The sequence below is a fragment of the Emys orbicularis genome, chromosome 4 (genome assembly GCF_028017835.1).
Source record: "Emys orbicularis isolate rEmyOrb1 chromosome 4, rEmyOrb1.hap1, whole genome shotgun sequence".
Classification (NCBI taxonomy): domain Eukaryota; kingdom Metazoa; phylum Chordata; order Testudines; family Emydidae; genus Emys; species Emys orbicularis.
The window spans coordinates 134,130,080-134,152,701 of NC_088686.1; the positions used below are offsets into that span (position 1 = coordinate 134,130,080).

The 22,622-nt window shown below is 46.6% G+C and overlaps 2 protein-coding genes across 4 annotated transcripts in view; one reads left to right on the plus strand and one right to left on the minus strand.

Annotated features, from left to right (window-relative positions):
* Positions 1-1,919: 1,919 nt before the first annotated feature.
* TAF11 (TATA-box binding protein associated factor 11) lies at positions 1,920-7,001 on the plus strand. Of its 3 annotated transcripts, none has more exons than XM_065403518.1 (5): positions 1,920-2,133; positions 3,816-3,967; positions 4,454-4,541; positions 4,829-4,925; positions 6,087-7,001. In XM_065403518.1, the coding sequence occupies exons 1-5, from the start codon at positions 1,927-1,929 to the stop codon at positions 6,215-6,217; spliced, it is 675 nt and encodes a 224-aa protein (XP_065259590.1). In that variant the 5' UTR covers positions 1,920-1,926; the 3' UTR covers positions 6,218-7,001. The 3 variants fall into 3 exon arrangements, with proteins under 3 accessions (XP_065259590.1, XP_065259591.1, XP_065259592.1); XM_065403519.1 differs by having other exon boundaries at positions 3,819-3,967; XM_065403520.1 differs by lacking the exon at positions 6,087-7,001 and adding an exon at positions 5,492-5,564.
* Positions 7,002-16,362: 9,361 nt separating this feature from the next.
* Positions 16,363-22,622, minus strand: part of BLTP3A (bridge-like lipid transfer protein family member 3A) — a 55,422-nt gene continuing 49,162 nt past the window's right edge. The window contains exons 18-21 of the mRNA XM_065403661.1: positions 20,095-20,360; positions 19,026-19,134; positions 18,363-18,478; positions 16,363-16,488 (exon numbers count right to left, since the gene is read on the minus strand). Of these exons, the coding sequence (XP_065259733.1) occupies positions 16,363-16,488; positions 18,363-18,478; positions 19,026-19,134; positions 20,095-20,360 (617 nt within the window). The remainder of the gene's footprint in view (positions 16,489-18,362; positions 18,479-19,025; positions 19,135-20,094; positions 20,361-22,622) is intronic.

Here is a 22,622-nt window from a genome sequence, read left to right on the forward strand (position 1 = left end):
GTGTCATTATGCTGACAAATGTCAGGTATCTGTTTACCAAGTAAAAATCAAGGCTTCTTTCTTGAGAGTGTTAACTCTTTCCTGTTTTACAAAAGGGGAGTCTCTCAGTTGTGTTATGATTATTAGTGAATATTAATCCATAAAGAAAACACTGTTTAAAAATATACTAGGGAAAGATGGTGTGATGGGTTATATGAACCTCACGCTGGCCAGGAGGGGTTAACAAGCTGCAATGACTCCAATCAGTCCCACCCGATTACCTCTGGAATCCAGGGGTCAGATTCCCAGCATGCAATTTTCTCCATCCCATAATACTATCTATAGACAATAATTTTCACATCTTTTTTTAAAATATGCCACAAACCTGTGTGGAACATTTTGGTGTTTGCCATCTCTGACACAAGCATGGAGCCCATAAAGCTCTGCACTATTCTCATGAAAGTTGCAAATACAGGATGCATGATTCTCCTGTATTTGCAGACCCTCAGGAAGTACCACAACAACCAGGGACATGAGGATTTCTTTGAGGACAGATTGCTGAGGGACATAGCAAAAAACAATTAAAAGCGCTTGGTGGCATTCATGAAGCAGTTGCAGACAGTGGAGTGCCACTTCTGGGCCTGAGAATCAACACTGAGTGGTGGGATTGCATTGTAATGCAGCTTTGGGGTGAGGAGCAGTGGCTGCAGAACTCTTGTATGCGAAAGGCCTCATTCCTGGATCTGTGTGCCAAGCGCGCTCCATCCCTCTAGCGCAGAGATACCAGAATAAGAGTTTCAGTCAGGATTTCATCGTTTACATCATCCTAGTTCTCTTTCTGGCATACAGAAGAGAGGGGTGGTCTCTGAAATGAGGGCTATACAGAAAAGGGAGAGAGAGCGACAGTGTGTGTGTGTGGGGGGGAGGGTGTACCATAGGAGAATGATGTAATATCTAAGCAGCTGTGGTCCAAAAAATAATAAAATGTCACACATTTAGCACCTTTCAATCAAGGATCTCAAAGCCCTTCACAAACATGAATTAATCCTCACCACAGCCCTGTGAAGAATGTAAATATTACCCATTTTACAGAGGGGCAAACTGAGGCACAAAGAAGTTCAGTGACCTCAAAAGTCACATACTGACCAGAAGCAGAGCTGGAAACAACTCAGGAGTCCTGATTCCCCCATCTCCTGGTCTAACCACTGTCCTAATGATCACAGCAGTTTAGTGGGATGGCCAATACAGAAACAATACAGAAAATTGCTGACTGGGATTTTGCCATCCCGCCTGGCTTCGTTCAACAAAGAAACAACGTCAGCAGAAAACTTGTTATATTGCCTTAATGAGAAATGTTTTATTTGTAAATTTGTATTCAGGATTATAAATCCCTGTGATAATCCTCTACTCCATTGTGCCTAGAAACAGAGGGTGCTTGAGTCACTCACCTCAATGCCCCCCATCTTCTCTCTAACGCCAATATTCCCTACTCCACCCCATGCCCTCCCTACCCCCAATACTCCTCCCCTCCTCCTACCTGTCCCAACCCCCATACTCCAACCCCCATGCCCTCCCTACTCCCCAATACTCCCTCCCTTCCCCTATCTGTCCCAACCCCCTTGCTCTCCCTCCCCCCCACCTGTCCCAACATGCCCCACTCCAACCCCCATGCCCTGCCCTCCCTTCCCCATCCCAATACCCTACCCCAAAAACTCCCTCCCCTCCCCTACCTGTCCCAACCCCACTACTCCAACCCCAAACCCAATACCTCCCTACCCACAATACTCCAGTCCAACTCCCCCTGCCCCGCCCACAGACCCCGTCTCCCGAGGGCTGTTGCGTTGCCATGGAGACAGAAATCTCTCGGAAGGGGCGGAGTAGGTGCGGCCCCTCCGCGGAGCCGCCGGCGTGATGACATCATCAGAGCGCGCCGTCTCTCCGGCGGCGATGGAGGAAGCCGGGGAGCTCAGTCGCGAAGAGAGCGGGGACTCGGGCTTTACCCAGGAGACTTTTCCGGCGGCCTCATCGCCCCCAGGGCTTGGGGCTGCCCCCACGGCCTCCGAGGAGCCGCCGGCTGCGGCAGAGAAGACCGAGGGGGAGGCGGCCGAGCCCGGCGGGGGCAGCGAGCCCAAAGCGGACTGCCAGGCGGCAGAGGTGCGGGCTGGAGGAAGGGGACGGGGAAAGGGCAGAGGTGGGGGAGATAGGAAGGGTGGGGCAGAGAGAGGAGCACAGGCTGGATGGCAAGTAGAGTGGGAGAGGAGTGGGATTACGGCACTAGCTACCTTGGTTATTTCTAAGGCCCTACCAAATTCACAGCCATGAAAAGCATGTCACAGACTATGAAATCTGATCTTTTGTGTGCTTTTACCCTATACTATACAGATTTCATGGGGGAGACCAGTGTTTCTCAAATTGGGGGTCCTGACCTAAATTCCCTCTAAGCTGCATGGCCGGGCAGCAGGCAATTAAGGGCCATGCAGCGGGGAGAGGTGCCTCTCCCCTGGCACTGGGCTGCTGTGGTGAGAGAGGGCTGGAGGGCGTCCTCTCTCCCTGCCACAACCCCAGGGCAGCCTGCACCCCAAATCCCTCATCCCTGGCCCCACCCCAGAGCCCTCACCCCCCCCCCCCGCATCCCAACACTCTGACCCAGCCCTGAGTTCCCTCCCTGCCACACATCACCTCCATATAGTGCACATAACAAAATTCACTCTGCACAGGGATGTAAAAAATTAGAGGGGACATTGGTCCTGACCCAAAAAGGAGTTGTGGGGGGTTGTCACACTCCCCCCATTTTAGGGGGGGATCACAGTATTGGCACCCTTCTGCACTGTCTTCAGAGCTGGGCAGCTGCAGAGCGGTGGCTGTTGGCTGGGCGTCCAGCTCTGAAGACAGTGCCCCACCAACAGCAGCACAGAAGTAAGGGTGGCAATATCATACCATTCCACCCTTACTTGTGCGCTGCTGCCTTCAGAGCTGGGCGGTGAGAGAGTGGCGGCTGCTGACTGAGGGCCCAGCTCTGCAGGCAGCAGCACGGAAGTAAGGGTGGCAATGCCATACCGTGCCATCCTTCCTTCTGTGCTGCTGCTGGCGGCAACTCTGCTCCTGGCTCCCCAGTTCTGAAGGCAGCACAGAACTAAGGGTAGCAATACCACAACCCCCCCTACAATAACCTTGTGATCCCCTCCCAACTCCTTTTTGGGGCAGGACCCCTACAATTACAACACTGAAATTTATTTAAATAGCTGAAATCATGACATTTACGATTTTTTAAAAGCCTATGAATTTTGTAGGGCCCTAGTTATTCCCCCCACCACCCCTGGAAATTTTCCTCCAGCCACTGCTGTGTCCCAGGGGTTCTGCTCCAAAGTGCAGCCAGCTGCTGTGGGCTCATGCCCCTGTGTTGTATTTGTGGGTGCCTTCAAATCGTGAGTTTTTTTGCACAGCTGGTGACATTACTATGATGCTGCTAGCATTATGTGAGTAGGCAGCCCATTCTTTCTCTCTCACACCCTGTATGGGTGAGCAGAGGTTGTCTGGAATGGAAGGGTGTAATAAAGTAATTGAGCGTTAGGAAAGCCTGGAAATTCAGAGCCAACTTAAAACTGTCAGCCACACAGTCCTCTGATTTGTGTTTATGTTCACATGCTGTTGTAACAAAGCAATAGCAGCCAAAATATGCTTGTAGATTAAAATCTGGATTCTGTTGGTTGTATATTTATCATAGTACTCTGTGGATGCTTAATAGGACTGTACACAGACTAACCACCGAGTACCGAAAGCTCTGGTTTGGAACTGAATAACAGAGACCTCACCAAAATGATGGTAATCTCTTGCAGCAGGTGAACAGCCAAGAAGGCTTGGAATTAGTGTCAACAGAAACTGAGGATTCTACATTGCAGTCTTCTGCAGCTAAGAAGATAAAAATAGAGATAAAAGAGAAGAAAGAGAAGAAGCAGAAAGTAGATGAAGATGAGATTCAGAAAATGCAGTGAGTACACCTTAAATTTCTAATCCATGTGACGCCAAGTTTGGTCACCGGACTCTGTCTAATTATTTTATGACAACTTGCTCCTCATCAGACTGAGTTTAGCTTACCCAAGTCACTGCACAGAGCTTGCTGCTGGAAATAAAAAGTACTATAGCATGTAATATGCACTGTCATTACTTATTAAGCCTAATACTGGAAACTATTTTGTAACTAGTTTTCTCTGATCTTTGCCTTCATAAAGGAAGATCTGAGTCCCAGTTTGTAAACCAGAACAGTTAATGCTACTTTGCACCCAAACCTGTGCATTAGCTAAGTAGGGCACAACCTACCCCCTCCTTTCAATGCTCTCTTCCTTATGCCTAATAAAATATTTCTTCTAAAGTGGTGCACTGTAGAAACAGACCCTACATGGATTTGGGGAATGCTTTTTAAGGTGAAAAAAAGTCTGTCTTCTGTCATAACTGATCTGTTTCTTCCTTCCTCCAGAATATTGGTTTCTTCCTTTTCTGAAGAGCAGCTGAACCGCTATGAGATGTACCGCCGGTCTGCTTTCCCCAAGGCTGCTATTAAACGGGTAAGATTCTGCAAATACTCAGTCCACAGAGGAACATATGAGGTGAAAGAGACCGCTTGGTATGCATAAAAATAAGTGTATAGAGCATCATTGTAGTTTAGATCAATTTGAGTGCACAGATTTTCAATGACAGAAGAGGTATTGAGCAACCTCCACTCATGTTGACTTCAATAGGTGCTGCTCAGCATTTCTCATGCTTAGTCTAAATGTTCAAAACAAAAAAAACCAACCCAAGTCTTCAGCTGCAGGGAAATTTTTCACTTAATTATATCCTCTTTTCTCTCAAGCTGGTCCAGTCCATTACTGGGACTTCTGTGTCTCAGAATGTGGTTATTGCCATGTCTGGGATTTCCAAAGTCTTCGCTGGGGAGGTGGTAGAAGAAGGTGAGTGCAAGAGGAATATTTTGTGTGTGTGTGTGTAGTGGGGGGGGAGGGGGGAATATTCTAAAAATATATTGTTTAAAGATTATTAAAGGAACGAGGAAAGCTTTTGAAGGGAGATGACATGGTTGTTTCAAGGTAACTAATAACTTAGACCTTTGTCACAGCATCTATACAAGGCAAAGAAATTAAGACAGTTTTTACAGCAGTCTTCCTATTATGAACTGGGTGTCTTCAGGGGCAAAAATAGATGCCTCACGAACCCTGATTCTGCTATCAGGAAGGAATTCAACACAGGGGAGGTGATATTTAACTAGCATAAATCCATTCTTCTGAGGCTTGGTCTCCATTAATTGATGAGCTGAGATCACTATATGAAACACTACATTGAAGGGTGAGCTACTTAAGTAGCTGTTTGGAAATGTTTACAGTACGTTTGAAAGGGAGACAGTAGTCTGTTGGTTCAAGCCACCCATTCTGTACAGGCTTGTTATTAAAATACTTGGCCTTTACCTGTAGAAGTGGTATTTTGCTGGAATGATGAACCCTGCTTGTGGCTGTTTCTACAGATTACTTCTGCCATGTGAGAGAATTTGGATAAAAGCAATCTAGTATCTTTATTTGAGATGAGCCTGCATGTGGCAATTGGATTGGGATGGATGCAGTGATCCAGTAGGTCCTTTCCATCTCTACCATATATGTTCATCTCCTGGCTCTAGTGTATTGGTCCCTAATACATGTGCTCCTCAAATTAACTAACCCCTAAATATTTTAACAAGTTGTAGTAAAAAGGGGCATTGTCATCTAACAACTTGTTTTAAGAAATTAATTTAAGTAATCTCAGCTGTTCAATAAAATGTTATTTTACCAATTAGTGTTTTTATATTCTCCTTCACTCAGCTTGGACAATGAGATCCAGATTAGTCAGTTTCACTCTGATTCTTACATACTGGTAAAATGCTCCTAAGTGTGCATTGCAGACACTGCAAGGAATTCTAGCTTTTTTTGTGGAGTTAAAGTTGATGACAATGTTTATGAATAGTAGAAGCTGCTTAGTTAAAGCTGAAATGTTAGCTTTTACTATCTGAAAGCCTCTTTGAGACACTTGCTTAACTGTGTCAACTGTCTTGACAGATAACATTCACTGTTTTTTGGTTTGTTTAGCATTGGATGTGTGTGAGAAATGGGGAGAACTACCACCTCTTCAGCCTAAACACATGCGTGAGGCAGTCCGGCGGCTGAAGTCACGGGGGCAGATCCCCAATTCAAAGTATAAAAAAATCACCTTCCATTGAAGTGAAAACTAGAGGGCAGTTTAAGAAGCAGGAGATCGTGGAGAAGCTGGAAGAGAATAGACTACCAGCTATAAACCACATCACCTCAGAGCTGCTTAAACAGAAAGCTTCCAAACCTCCTGCACTTCTAGTGTCTGCAGTATTAACTAATGAGCCAGTACCAAAACAACCTAATACAGAAGTTTCTTAAAACAAAGCTGAACTGAGTGCATGTGGCCAGTTTCTCAGACTATGAAATGCTTCCATATACAACTTCTGCAAGATTTGTGGTAGATAAATATGAAAATTTACTGTTGTGGCTAAAGTTTAGAATAACTTTGAAACAGCAGTACAGACAGCAGCCTTGTTCACTTAAGTTTGTATTTTAGTACTAAACTCCTGGAAGGAAAGGCCTCTATATTGTATCATGTGCAGAGGAGTCCTTATTTCAACATGCGCTAACAAACCTCATCAAGTAACTGCTTAAGTTTGGTTCTCTCTTTAAACCTTTCCTAAGCAACTTACCGTAAAAGGTGCTGGTGGTAGAGGGGGGCAATAACTGACTTGGAAATGTTGTTAGGGCCATCAGACTTACAGCTGTGGCTATATGAAACACACCTAAACACTTCAACAGAAAAAGGATAAAAGTCTTTGGTGCAATAGGCTTTTTACTTACAGAGAGGATGATGGGGTGGTGGTGGTGATGGCTACTGCTATAACAGGTATATCTATAATCTGTATAGAAAAGGGGATTTGATACAATGAACACTCATTAAACTTGCTAGTCGGTTAAATGGCTTGTGACCTGGATTTGAGTAGTTCTTTCCATTCTCATTGACGGGGCAGATGAAACGTCACTGAGTGTTGTGGTAGCTGACTGTATGACTTAAACGGGGGGAAATGCTATCTGTTAATCCTTAATGAACACTGAGGGGCTGTAGCGTCTGCCTCTGGATACGTGCAGGCACTATAGTCCATAAGCATTTAAGGGACTGCTGAAACAATGCCCTAGTAGTGGTATCTTATACTTCTTGGTGATAGTCGCCCACCTTCCCACAACCTTTAGCCTGTCACTTTTCCTGTGTGCTGTTCAGCCACATTCTGCACTTACTCAGGACTCAAGAAAACCAGCCTTGGAGAAAGTAGACATTTGACACAGTGGAGGTTAAGTTTAGTTTTTCTTTTTAAGGTGGTTCACAGAACCAAAAAAATGCACTCATGAAAATGTAATACGGCAACATAAGATTTCAATACTGACTAGGTCTTAAATTCAAGTCAGACTTGTACACAGTACTCTGCCTGAACCCAGTATCCCTGTTTGTAAGCAGAGAGGAGGGGTGCCCTCAAACTAACAAGAGCTACTGCAGCCCACATTCATTCCTAATGTAATACTGCAGTTACACAGAGGATTAAGTTAGCTCGTTTAATAGAACATATAACAGTAGAGCAAAGTCTTCAAAAATCAACCTTCCCATAACACTTAAAACAAAGTAATATTTTAATCAACCTCACTATTTCACCCCCTGTTCCAGCTGCTCCCTTCAATCCTCAACAGTGAGGAAGCTTTTATACAATATGGAGCCCAATGAGGCTCTGATAAGTAGGGTCCCTGTATTGTACCGGAATACAAATAAAGAGAAGCACCCAGTTTTTTTCCTGAACCTAGCTCTAGCCTGACTGATCCAAGCTCCTGTGGTCACACTATGGGAAACTAAGTTCCAGCTCTGTTTGGGCTGCAGTGACGGAAGAGAAAGGGAAGTAGCTTGACGCCACTGCAGTTAGATACCCAGGCTGTGCAAAGTCTTCCCCATCACTCCTTTCACAAACTGCTAAAAGACACAGCAGGACATCTTTAAAACAAAGGAAAAAAGTGATTTTCAAGCACAATGTAAGTAAAGCAGTGGGATCAGCTTCCCCTCCCTCCCAGTAGCACTTGCAGGAGTACCCTTATCTCAACAAGAAGAGACGGAGTGTGCATATAAGCACATAAGTTGGACTAAAGAATGTTAACCTCCATTTATATGAAAGTGACCAACAACTTCACCTTTGAAACAAAAGCTTGGACTTTACACACACACACTTCACAACATTAGATGTCTTTTACACCTACAATTAGCTGCTGTACATTAGTTTCACAGCAAGTCTGGGTATATATAAATGGATGCACTGCACCGTTAGTGCCTTTCTTACGAGAAAACTGTTTAGCTTAGCAACAGGGTGATCCTCACAACAGGAGATAATTCTTGCATTTCTACAACCCCCTTTTCTTTATTTTAAAATTATTCTGTGCATGCACAAGGTGAAGGTGGTGAGGAAATACTCAGTTGGTCTACCCCCACACTACTGCTAAAAGTTAAAGTGCATTCTCTTGGTAACAGATTCTCTGCCCATAGGATCGAACAAGGGCTGCTACATTAGAGGATTTTTCAACATAGGCAGCAATGCACATATAACCTATCACAAGAGCTGTTCTGAGGAGGCATGGGACAGGAAAGATGCTTTTGAGGAAAAGCAGGAATATTCTAGTATAGAGAGATGGTGGACTATCCCCCCTTTTCCAGGGACAGAAATGAATATATGAAAATTGCAGCAGCCAAACAAGATATAATACACAGTAGCCACCTCAGCTGAATTAGAGGAGGAAAGAGACTGTACCACAACTGCAAAGCCTTCTGGAGTTCCGCCACCCTACGTTTGCCTCAGGCTAATGCTCAGATCAGGTGGTTTGTTTAAAACAAATTTCCCTTCAGAAGCAAAATAATTTCTAATTGCTGGCTCCTGGTGCACACAGTGAAGGTCAGGCTCCTGCTGCTGTTGCCATACAATGTTTTTAGGCATTGGTCAGTTGGACCTTGACAGACAAGCAGATGGCAGAGATACAGTCCTCCATCTTACAGCAGTAAGTCAGTGCTGTCTTTGCCCCTAGGCTACTGTCTCTTCAGTGATACTGGTCAAAGACTACAGCGTGCCATTCAGTTCCATCTTCTGCCTAATGTAGTCAAAAGATTTTGAATTTAAAATTGTCCCAAGAATGACAGCTCTTTGTGTTGGGTTCTGGCATCCTGTCCATCTCCTCTTCTTTCTTCCATACCCTGACTTGAGTGACATCTGAACGGAATTCATGGTTGGCTCTTTCCAAGCCATTGTTCAGTACCCCCTCCAAATCTGTACCATCAAATGAGCACATAAAAACATGCACCCTTCCTCCCTAGAGCTGAAGGGCTTAGACTACAAGTTCCCTACTAAAGAGAAACACCTGATAGATCCAGGATTAGGCAAAAGAACAATTATGCAGGGGAAAAAAGGTTATATTACAAGTCATTTTTTCTTTCTGATCATTCCCCAGACCTTAATTCATCAAGATGGGTGGGGATCATGTGTTTGTTCTAGAGGCACTAGAAAAAGTATTGTGTGCATTACAAATCGTGCGTTAATACAAATATAAAATACATCTGGAGAAATCCAATCCATAAAAAGTTTGAAATGCATTAAAATCCAAGAGAGACTCAGAATGCAATAAAGTGCGGTGGGTGGGCAGTCTTCATTCTGACACTTGTATGGTTCTGTTTTAAACTGTGCACCTTACTCTTCTATCATGGGTGGATTCTCTCTCTCTCTCTCTGCTGGATTCTAGCATGTTCTGTTTATTCCCTCGTTAGTTAAGGAGGACACACGTGTAGTTGCTTCCTCACCCAGTGCCAAGACTGTGCACTAGCTCAGCCAAGTAAAATGAAGAAATAGCGAACTTATCAGCCTTTAGAAGAGCATTTGCTTCCTACAACATTATAAAGGGCATTTTCATCAATGACTTCTTTTCATGAACTCCCACTTCACCTTCTACTAGGTTTTCTTACCTGTAAAAGCTATTTAATTTTAAATGAAGAAAGTCATACACTGACTTTGGCCACTTCACCTTCATCACAGAAGCACCTTGGAGAAGGTGAGCACTAAGTCAGCATCTTCCAAGAGTGAACATTACCCAGCTGCTGTTTTCATTGCCTTCAGATAACTAGCAGAGAGCAGCCAAGATAGCCAGAAGCCACTAAGGAAAGGTCTGAGTGTCAGCACCCTGATGAGACATACACCATCACACTTGATTCATCTCTGGCTCAAAATACATGGCTAGGTTGGAATTCGTGTAGTTGTTGCTGTCAGGGCTTTTCCTCCCACATCAGTCTGTGAACCTCTGGCAGATATGTCTGAGTGCAGTACACTAAAACAAAGGGAGATTACAGGCCTTCCCCCTCTCCTACCCCTTGGCCTATACACTCTGCACTCAGCCTGATTCCTCGGTGGTCAGTTCAAGAAAAGGTTAAATCTTTCGTTAGGAGAGGCTGAATTTCTCCCACTTCAGCATGGAGAACACAGCTGAACTCAGCCACTGTGGTTTCAGCTAATGAGCGAGAGTCAGTTTTCAAAGTGGCACCCTTCAAACAAGGCTAAAGACAATAGCCAGAGTATATGGACACAGTGTGAGAGGTGGGGTTCAGGGACAGCAGGTGTGAGCAGGGTGCCTTCCTAAATCTAGTACCCCCACGGCTTCGTTTTGTCCTGGACCTGCAAATTGTTGGGTCTCTTCTAGTCCCCTTTTCCACAATGTACTACACTAGACAAGTTACAGGGGGGACATCTGCAAGTCATGTTCCCTCTCCCCATGGGGAGAAGTTATTTCCATATCTCTCACAGCTAATCACCCCAGCATTTCCATCCCATCTTACTCCACATCGTATGCACTCACTGCAAAACAAACTTCTGCCATGTTTGACTATGCCTTAACTGGGCAAGTTGACATTATTGCTTTTGCCTGTGCTCTTTGGTGAGTGTGTTTGGGCAAGAACACCCAGGAAGATAGTAAAGGAAGTAGACACCCACCCCACCCACCCCTGTAAAGCAAGATGAACAAGGAAGCAGATGCAATGGTGGTGTGAAAGCAGGCCAGCAACACCATTGTAAGATGACTAGACAGGGGTGCCTGGCTCTTGACTACTGTTCTGCATTTTCTGCTTGCAGACTAAGCACTGCAGTGGTTCAGTGATATAGAGTGTAGCACTGTACTGCCAGGACAGAGGGACATGGCTGCAAAACCAGAACCAGATGGCTCCTTGTTGCTTATTTCCCTTCACCCAGCCAGGGCCTCCTCCCTTTCCACCCCACTTAGGGTATGTCTACACTACGAGAGTAGTTCGATTTTAGTTAAATCGAATATGTGGAGTCGATATTACAAAGTCGAACGTGTGTGTCCACACTAAGGACAGTAATTCGACTTTGTCAGTCCACACTAACGGGGCAAGCGTCGACATTGGAAGCGGTGCACTGTGGGCAGCTATCCCACAGTTCCCGCAGTCCCCGCTGCCCATTGGAATTCTGGGTCGAGCCGCCATTGCCTTCTGGGTAAAAAAATGTGTCGAGGGTGCTTTTGGGTAACTGTCGTCATCCAACCGTCACTCCCGCCCTCCCTCCCTGAAAGCGCCGGCGGGAAATCAGTTCGCGCACTTTTCTGGTCAGTGACAGCGCGGACGCCACAGCACTGCGAGCATGGATCCCGCTGTGACCATCGCTGCAGTTGTGGCCGTTGTCAACGCATCGCAGCTCATCATCGACCTTTCACTGAGGCAGATAGAGAGAAATCAGGCGAGGAGGCTACGGCACCGGGGTCAGGACCTGAACTCCGAGAGTAGCACACGCCTGTCTGAAACCACGACACCCAGTGCCGAGGACATCACGGTGGCAATGGGTCTTGTGGATACTGTGGAACGGCGATTCTGGGCCCGTGAAACAAGCACGGACTGGTGGGACCGCATAGTGCTTCAGGTCTGGGATGAATCCCAGTGGCTGCGAAACTTTCGCATGCGGAAGGGGACTTTCCTCGAACTTTGTGAGTTGCTGTCCCCTGCCCTGAAGCGCAAGGACACCCGGATGCGAGCAGCCCTGACTGTCCAGAAGCGAGTGGCCATAGCCCTCTGGAAGCTCGCAACGCCGGACAGCTACCGGTCAGTCGCGAACCAGTTTGGCGTGGGCAAGTCTACCGTGGGGGTTGTTGTCATGCAAGTAGCCAAGGCAATCGTGAAGGTACTGCTGTCAAAGGTAGTGACCCTGGGAAACGCGCAGGCCATCATAGATGGCTTCGCCGCGATGGGATTCCCAAACTGCGGTGGGGCTATAGATGGGACTCACATCCCTATCCTGGGACCGGACCACCAGGCCAGCCAGTACATCAACCGAAAGGGCTACTTTTCAATGGTGCTGCAAGCACTGGTGGACCATAAGGGACGTTTTACTAACATCAACGTTGGATGGCCGGGCAAGGTTCATGACGCTCGCGTGTTCAGGAACTCTGGTCTGTTTAGAAGGCTGCAGGAAGGTATTTACTTCCCGGACCACAAAATAACTCTTGGGGATGTGGAGATGCCTACAGTGATCCTCGGGGACCCAGCATACCCGCTAATGCCCTGGCTCATGAAGCCCTATACTGGCGCCCTGGACACAGAAAAAGAACTGTTCAACTACCGGCTCAGCAAGTGCAGAATGGTGGTGGAGTGTGCTTTTGGCCGTCTCAAGGGGAGATGGAGAAGCTTACTGACTCGCTGTGATCTCAGCGAAACCAATATCCCCATTGTTATTGCAGCTTGCTGTGTGCTCCACAATCTCTGTGAGAGCAAGGGGGAGACCTTTATGGTGGGGTGGGAGGTTGAGGCAAATCGCCTGGCTGCTGATTACTCCCAGCCAGACAGCCGGGAGATTAGAAGAGCCCAGCGGGACGCACTGTGCATCCGGGAGGCTTTGAAAGACAGTTTCCAGACTGAGCAGGGTCACCAGTGAATTTTAAGTTTGTGGACTCAGAACCTGAACTTGCCACCGTTTCTTTACCCAGTTACCGTTGACTATCCTCTCCAGTTACATACCCCCTTCACCCCCTTCCCAAAAAATAAAATCTGTTCTGTTTTGTTAATGAACACCGTTGTCTTTATTACTGTTTTCGCGGGAATGTTTTAAACCTGGGACGCAGACTGTGGCGGGGTGCGGGTTTACTGTTGTGATGCAAATGATGCTTCTAAACTCCAGGAATGACGGGTTCCGCAGTGGTGGACTGGTTGTTTCAACAGAGCCTGCCAGCCCTCCTGGGCGGGACAGCGTGTATGTGTCGGCTATGTGACTGTCTGGCAGGGGGAGGAGGGTTACAGCTCCCCTGCTGCGGGGCTCTGTGATGCATTAGATCTGTAACTGCCCTCCCCCGCCACAAAGTCACAGAGCAACCCCCCCCCCCCCAGAACACGAAAACCACCTCCCAGATTGAACAGGGTCACTAGTCACTGCACTGGGTATGTGTCCTGATCCTGGACCTGACCCCGCCTCTGTACCCTGGTAAAGGTGACTGTCCTGTCCAATTACCATGCCCCTTCCCCTCGTTCAGACAGACTCTCCTCCAAAATAAAATCATGGAAACAGTAATTAACAGAAACGAATATTTTATTATGAACCACACATGAAACGTGGGGGTTGAAACTTGCACGGGGGCTTCTGTGAGGTGTGTAGGAAAGGACTTTTAAAATTTTGGGGAATGAGAGCCTTCTAGTGCTAGAGCAGTCTGCAGGGGTTGACTGAAAGTTTTAACGGCCCTTGCCGCCCCTCCTTCTTTGTACTTTGGGTGAGGGGGGTGTGGGACTTGGTGGCGGGGGAGGGCGGTTAGAGATAGACCGCAGCGGGGCTCTGTCCTCCTGCCTCCGGTCTTGCAGAACATCCACAAGGCGCCGGAGCGTGTCCGTTTGCTCCCTCAGAAGTCCAAGCAGCTTTTCAGTAGCCTGCTGGTCCTCCTGACGCCACCTCTCCTCCCGTTCCATGACTGCTCGGTGCATTTGGGACAAGTTCTCCCTCCACTGTGTCTGCTGGGCTGCCTGGGCTCGGGAACAGCTCATTAGTTCTGAGAACATGTCCTCCCGCGTCTTCTTCTTCCTCCTCCTAATCTGCGCTAGCCTCTGGGAGTGTGCTGACAGGCTGGGTTGGGAGACAGTCGCAGATGTGTCTGTGTGAATGGGAAAAATGGAGTGAATTCCTGAGACAGATAAATGAAGTTGTGTACAAAGAACCTAGTCTTTCTCTGTGAACAAGACCATGCACTGCACCTCTCACATGCGCACTCAGGACAAGGTCGAATTTTCGGCCATCGCCTTCAGTGCCTGGGGTCCTGCAGTGGTCTTGCAGTTATCTGAGAAGCGTGGCAGGACACCTGAACTTCTGTAGCGTGCAATCATGGTAAGCCGTAGACTTCTGGCTGCTTAAAACTGTACTAGTAGCACTGGCCTCCTTTCACATTGAAAGCAATGCCAGTCTCTGCTGCCAGCAATCAGGACAGCATGAACTATGCCCCTGTCCCACCCCCTCGCGGCTGTTCCAGGGAAAGATCCCTGTATGCTGCCCCTCTCCCTCCACCGCGTGGCTGTAAAGCAGTCCCAATACTAACATTCCCCTCCCTAATTCAAAGCAGGGCGTAATGAGCGACATCACCCTGCTGAGGATCTCGGAGTCCCAGAGGGAAAGGATGTTTCGAGAAAGCCTTCAGAAACCAGGGCCGTTTGCCGCTATGCTCTGCAGGGCAATGATACCAGACTATCTGATGGTGTCGTGGCGCGGTAACGTGTCCTACCACGGAGGGCCCAATAAGATCGCCCTACCCAGGAACCTGATGAACAGGCTGGAAATGTACCTTCTTGAGACCTACGAGGAGTTCTCCTATGAGGATTTCGCCTCCATCCCCGGCCATATTGACCGGATTTTCGCGTAGGTGCACTGGGACTAAAGAGTGGAGCGTCTTGGGCAGCATAATCATGACTTACCGGACATTGTAAAAAAAATTTTAAATACTTGGGACTAAATTGTGAAGAGCCTAAGGCAGACAAATCATGAAAAACCCTTTGTTACGATTGTAAATATTCCAGTTTTTTTGCAGTTAATTGTTTACATGTTTAAGCACTTTAATAAACAGCCATTGTTAATATTATAAATATTCTAGTTCTTGTAAAAATAAATGTTTAGATATTTAAAGCACTCACTGCTTGATCCTTCCCCTGATTCTGTCTCCGGGGTAAGGGATGGGGACGGTTGGTAGGGGATCTCGGTAAGGGTGATGAAGAGCTCCTGGCTGTCGGGGAAATCAGCGGTGCCAGCGCTGTCGACTGCCTCGTCCTCCTCATCTCCTTCTTCATCTTCCCCGTCCGCTAACATGTCCGACGAGGAACCTGCCGCGGACAATATCCCATCCTCAGAGTCCACGGTCAGTGGTGGGGTAGTGGTGGCGGCCGCACCTAGGATGGAATGCAGTGCCTCGTAGAAACGGGATGTGTGGGGATGGGATCCGGAGCGTCCGTTTGCCTCTTTGGTTTTTTGGTAGCCTTGTCTCAGCTCCTTGATTTTCACGCGGCACTGCGTTGCATCCCGGCTGTATCCTCTCTCTGCCATGGCTTTAGAGATCTTCTCGTAGATCTTTGCATTCCGTCTTTTGGAGCGCAGCTCTGAAAGCACGGACTCATCGCCCCACACAGCGATGAGATCCAAGACTTCCCGATCAGTCCATGCTGGGGCCCTCCTTCTATTAGATTGCATGACCATCTCTGCTGGAGAGCTCTGCATCGTTGCCAGTGCTGCTGAGCTCGCCACGCTGTCCAAACAGGGAATGAGATTCAAACTGGCCAGACAGGAAAAGGAATTCAAATTTTCCCGGGGCTTTTCCTGTGTGGCTGATCAGAGCATCCGAGCTCGGACTGCTGTCCAGAGCGTCAACAGAGTGGTGCACTGTGGGATAGCTCCCGGAGCTATTACCGTCGATTTCCATCCACACCTAGCCTAATTCGATATGGCCATTTCGAATTTAGCGCTACTCCTCTCGTTTTGGAGGAGTACAGAAGTCGAATTTAAGAGAGCTCTATGTCGAACTAAATAGCTTCGTGGTGTGGACGGGTGCAGGGTTAATTCGATGTAACGGCGCTAAATTCGACATAAAAGCCTAGTGTAGACCAGGCCTTAGAGTTCATCTTGCAATTAGGTTTCCATTCCCCAAGGCGATTCCTCTCTGCTGAGGTTGGCCTCTCAGCAGCAATGTAACAAACTAGCCGCCTGGGTGCTGGTGGTGATCTCTGCTCCTCCTGAGCAGCTGCAGCCTTGGGCCTCTGCTGTCAAAGCTGGAAGAGGGGATCGTATTTCCTAATTTCCTGCAGAAGGCGCGCTATGTCCAGATTGGCTTCTGCTAGGGCTATTTTCATGGCGTGCAGCTCCTTCTGCAATGCTGGGGCTTCCTTTAGCTACAAAAGACAAGGAGAGAGAAGATTTTCAAAAAGGTAAAATGCAAACCAGACCAGACTGATGATTTCTCGCAGTAATGTCAATTGGAATATGAAACCAGGAGCTTGGAGATGACCTGTAGCTAGAGAGCAAACAAAGCCTACTGACATACTGATTCCATTTGGCTTTCTTGCATGAGTTCCTGCTGACAGATGCACTTCCAACTGTTTCCTAGAATACCTTTCATAGCCACTATTATATTCAGCCTGCACAGCCATCAGTGGCAGTCTAATGGCCACAGGTCTCCATGGATTCCTACCCCACTTCTAGACACATGAACAGACTTGCAGCAGGAGGGGATTTTCCTTCACAACAACTCTGTTGTCACACAACTATACTTGCAGGGAAGGCAGAGGGACAAATATTGGGCTCCATTCTGCACCCTTACTTATGTGAATTATCCTTATCCTCATAAGCAGGCATACTAAAGTTAACAGGACTCCTTGTGTAAGGACACCAGGAACCTCCCCTTAATTCAGTCACATCTGTTTCTACCTCCTTGATCAGGGGCGGCTCCAGGCACCAGCGCAGCAAGTGCATGCCTGGGGCGGGAAGCCGTGGGGGGCAGCCTGCCGGTCACCGTGAGGGCAGCAGTCAGGCTGCCTTCGGTGGCATGCCTGCGGGAGATCCGCCGGTCCCGCGGTTTCGGCGGCAATTCTGCGGCAGGTACGCCGAAGGCGCGGGACCGTGGGACCTCCCGCAGGCGCGCCGCCGAAAGCCGTGCTTGGGGCGGCAAAATAGATAGAGCCACCCCATCCTTGACTGAAGCTACCTATTGGTCTTGTTATACATATAGCCCTCAGAATCCCTCGCACAGCTTCACAGCATAAGGCAAGGCTAATGTCAACAATGTCTTGGACAATCATGTTTATTTATGGGTCTTCCTTGAGCTGTGTTATTCTTTCATTCAGAATTTAGGCCTCAATCCTGCTCCCACTGACTTCAGTAGGATCAGGAAATTAACTACTATTATTATATTACTGTAGTACCTAGGGGTTCCAGTTGTGATCACTAATCCATTGTGCTAGGTGCTACACACACACACACACACACACACACACACACACAATCAGAGACAGTCCGTGCCCCGAACAGATTACAACCTAAATAGATGAGACAAAGAGTGGGAGGAGAAATAGAGGCACAGAGTGGAGAAGTGACTTGCCCAAGGTCACCCAGCAGGCCAATGGCAGAGCCAGGTCTCCCGAATCCCAATTCAGCCCTTCATCCACTAGACCACAGTGCTTCCCTCAGCACATTTTTCAATAGCCAATGATCAGATTATCTAGTAATGCCTGTGTAAAGGAAGGGCAATAAAAAGTGGAGGTTGTTTTTGCTTGTTTGCAGTACAAAATTATTTGGGTTCCAGATGTTTCGATCAAATTAAACAGTGAGTGAATTAAGCAGAAGGCTCCATGTTACCAGGAAATTCTCATGTCTATAGGACTCATTCTGTGGTTGCTTATGACATATTTTCTAAAAGTTCCCACATCTGAAAGAACATCTTCCATTCAGGGATTGGACAAGTGGCTGAAAGATGGATCCCCTCAGAAAACAATGTTCGTGAAAGTGATCAGGAGAGTTTGCTGCAGGGTGATGCAGGCATTGCTCTTGATTCCGGGTTGAGTGTGAAAGGTGGTATGGGAACTGAATCCTGACTGCTCTCACAAGAGAACACTAGTGCTTCCTGTCTATAAACACCCTAGATAAGGAAAGAGACATGCATGTATAGGCCTTACATTTCCCAACCCTGCATTTTCTCGTCTGCAGCCAGTTGTCTGGGACACAAGCTATTGCTTATTTATCTGGAAGGAAACATGCAGAAATGGCTTACCTGTAGTTCATGTACTGCTCCTGTTGGGATTGCCAAGAGTCTCTTTACTGGGACCTTCTTTTCCTTCAGACCTTGCTCAGGCTTTTTCTGTAAAGATAGTCCCTCCTTTTGTGCAGCTGGAAAGGAACACAAATACTAATATGTGCATTATACCATGAAGTACTTTTCATAAAAGGGTCTCAAAGTGCTGTACAGACATGAGTATTATCCCCATTTTAAAAATGCCCCTACCGAAACACAAAAAGAAGCCACTTGCTGGGGCTTCACAAGTCAGTAACAATGACAACCAGAACCAAAGAAACCTCCAGTCCCATTTTAACGATTACACCAATGCTGCCTCGAGCTTCTAATTTATAATCTCAAGCAAAAGTTTGTGAACAAGCAAGAAGCTATACCAGTAGCAATGGATGCATACGAGACTATCGTAGTATTGTAGGAGAGGGGTGCTTATATAGGGGACATAATATTCTTAGCCTGTTCCAGCAGAAGTGGTTGCAGTGAATAAGGGAACAATGGACGCTGATCAGATACTCCAGCTCTAGCCTCCCACAACAGAGGCAGATTTCAGTTCCAGTCTCTACCAGCAGGAATCACTACAGGGTGTTCTAGTCTCCAGTAATGGTGGTGAAGGAAGGGGGATCAAGGCTTCTCTATTTTACTGACCTATTACAGAGAACACTCCATCATCGCTGCGCTTCACAACAATATGTTCCACCACCAAGGTTATGGGGATGGTGCCAGGAGAGGTAGGGTACACCCGAGGGCTGTCATCCTGCAAAACAAACAAAAATTATCAGCTGCCATGTACAACTCTGAAATAGGGCAATGCAGCAAAGGATTTCCTCTCAAGTCCTCACAGTAGCCATGTTACTTCTTCTGGCATTTCCAGATCCCATCCAGGGCTGACCATTAAACAGAAGAGAATGGCTTTACACAAGGGCTGCATGTAAGCCTTAGTTATCTTTGCAAAAAACCCTCCCGGGTGGCAAAAGGGAATTCAGTCACATCCCTGAAGACGACCCGGGTCAGTCTCTCACCACAAACCCCCTGAAGGCCACATCTCACAGTTACTATCTTGCATGTCCCAGATTCAAACTTTCATCAATATTGGTCCTTAATAATCTGCAGATGGCCCTGCTGCTTCACAGTAAGCCTAGCCCATGCTTGTGTGAGGAGATACAGACCAAAGGAAGGGGCATGTAATGGTCGTACGGAGTATGACAAAGACACATGGCTGGTTACAGGTGGGGTATCAGACATCTCTCTGCACCAGATGCCCTCTCTCACTGAGTAAGTGGCAATAATACTACCACCACCCAGCTCTTATGCAACTCTTTCCATCTGTACATCTCTGAGGGCTTCACAAAAAAGGGTGAGAATCATTGTCCCCATTTTACAGATGCAGATGAGAAGAGCGGCACAAAGGGGTTGAGCGAGTTTCCTGACACTGCAAAGCACGTCACTGGCGAAACTGGGAAGAGAACCCAGGAGTTTCAGACTCCCATTCACATTCCCCATGGTCAAACCATTACACTATGATTCCAAGGAGCTACCTGTTCACCATTAAGGTTGTTTTTAAGAGGCAGAGGAAAGGGTAGAGAACCATTCTGCACACTTTATTAAGGAAATGGCACCTCTCCAGACAGCCACAGTTCTCTTTCCCTGGTAGAACCTTACCCACAGCTGAGCCCTTGATACCCCCTTTTCCCTGCCAATGCACACACAAACACACCTTCAGTGTAATCTTGGCATCCACAATTTCTATCTTCATGGGAATCACCTCAGGTACCACTTCGTCCTCGAGGAAAGGTCCGAGGTTGGTGAGGGAGGACATCAGGAGCTCTGCATTATAGCTGTGGATCAGGATGTGAAGGAACCCATTCTGGATAGCCAGAGGTGAGTGCACAATGGCGCTCGGTCCTATTTCAAGACGTAAGCACACTTCTGGCTGAGTCTGATTCGCTTCTGTGGTTAAGGGCTTCTCTACGCTTGGATCCCCTAGAGGCACAGAAGAAAATCATAGGGGTGGGGGAACTGGATGGTATCGGCCGTAGGCTATAGGCCTTTAGGAGTAAGCCTATAAAGCCTTTCATTGCTCAGGAGTCCTGACTGGTGTTCAGTACCGACCCCTCTGTCCCATGTGAAATGAGTCCAATTTTCAAACAGACAAGTGTCCACATCACAGAATCCATCAACACAATTGGCCCCCTCAGTGGCAGTCACATGAGCCCCCAAACTTGCCCCTCCACTATGTCAGCTCCAGACGGTTTCAGTGTTCTTGAGGACTTAGGTTTACTCCACAGCACCTAGAATCTTACATATATTGAGCAAAACTCCATCCCCAATTAGGGACCTTTTGTACAAGACAGGAGGCTTTTGCATTCAAATTGAATGCTATGTAATTTTGTAATTTTATTATGCCCCCTAGTGACAAAAGGGTGTATCGCTATCAAGGGGTATCAGTAGCACAGTAATTGCTACTCTTTCTTTCTTTGAAAGATTTCTAAGCTTGAACTCAGTGCTGGTGAAACACCTCAGATTAAACGCCGTGTTGTCTGAAGAGGTCTATTGATCCACAGCACAGATAACAGCATCAGGAGCAGCAGTGCAAGCTTCCCCACATAGCTTCTGTAAGCATTATTAATTATACGCATTACTGTAGCATCTAGGAACCGGGTCCCCATTGCGGTAGGCACTGAAGAGACAAAGTCCCTACTCCAGAGAGCTTTTAGCCCAGGAGGTCACTATCTGACCTAGACGGAGCCACCTTTAGGCATGATGGAGAAGTTCAGTCTCCAAGGCCCATTCAAGCCTTGGTTTCTCGGCTGAGGCTACCAACAAGGGGCCTCACTAGTGTTATAAAGCTGGAAGGGACCACTGTGATCATCTAGTCTGACCTGCATAACATAGGCCATAGGACCCTGCATCGATTCCTGTTTGAACTAGAGCGTGTCTTTTAGAAAAACACCTCATCTTGATTTAAAACTTGCAAGTGATGGAGAATCCACCACAACCCTTGGTAAATTGTTCCAATGGTTAATTACACTCACTGTTAAAAATTTGCACCTTATTTTAGTCTGAATTTGTACCAAGTTAAATGCCATGCAAAAGTCCAAGTATAGTACATCAACACTATTACCATTATCAACCAAACTTGTAATCTCATTAAAAAAAGATACCAGGTTAGTTTGACAAGATCTATTTTCCGTAAAGCCATATTGACTGGCATTAATTACATTACTCTACTTTAATTCTTTCTTCATCAAGCCCTTTATCATCCACTCCATTATTTTGCCCAGGATCAATGGCTGACCTATAATTACCCAGGTCAGCCTGTTTACTCTTTTTAAATATTGGCACATTAGCTTTCTTTTAGTTCTCTGAAACTTCTCCAATGTTTCAAGACTTATTTAAAAAATCAAAACTACAGTCCAGTGAGTTCCACTGCCAGTTCTTTTAAAACTCTTGGATGCAAGTTATTTGAACCTCCTGATTTTAAAATGTCTAGCTTTAATAGCTGCTGTTTAAATATTCTCTTTAGTTACTGGTGGAATGGACAGTATTTCATTATCATCTGGTGTAACTATATCATCTGTCTTTTCCCCAACTATAGAACATAAATTTATTGAATATTTTTTCCTTTTATGCATTATTATTGACAATTTTTCCATATAGGAATGGACCAATAGCATTGTTAGGATTCTTTCTATGCCTAACAATTTCTATTTCCTACTTGAAAAAGTCCTTATTGTCCTTAGTTCTGCTAGCCGTAGATTTCTTCGTGTGTCATTTTTCTTCCCTTATCAATTTTCTACAGTTCCTAGCTTCTGCTTTCTACTCATATATACATCCCCCCCCCCAATATATTTTATAACTGCTTTCATTTCTCCTCTAAACCAAGTTGTTTTTTCAACCAGTGTAGCCACCCCTGAGAGTGGAATTGTGGCTTTTGCAGCATGTAGTGAAATGTTCTTAAAGACTTCCCATATTTCTGTTTAAACGCGTTCTCCCAACTGATTTGTCTTATAATTGTTCTCAACATTGTGGAATTGGCTCTTTTAAAGCACAAGAATCTATCACTGATTTAGACTTTATTCTGTTTGCACATAACAAGTGTAATCAATTGTGGTGGAGGAAGAATGATGTGGCCCCTGTCCACTGGGAACTGAGATTGGATTGAGAGCCACCAAAACAGCCATGAAAACAACTTTTGGACACTGGATTTGAACCACTGAGACAGAGGTTCTCAATATTGTTAAC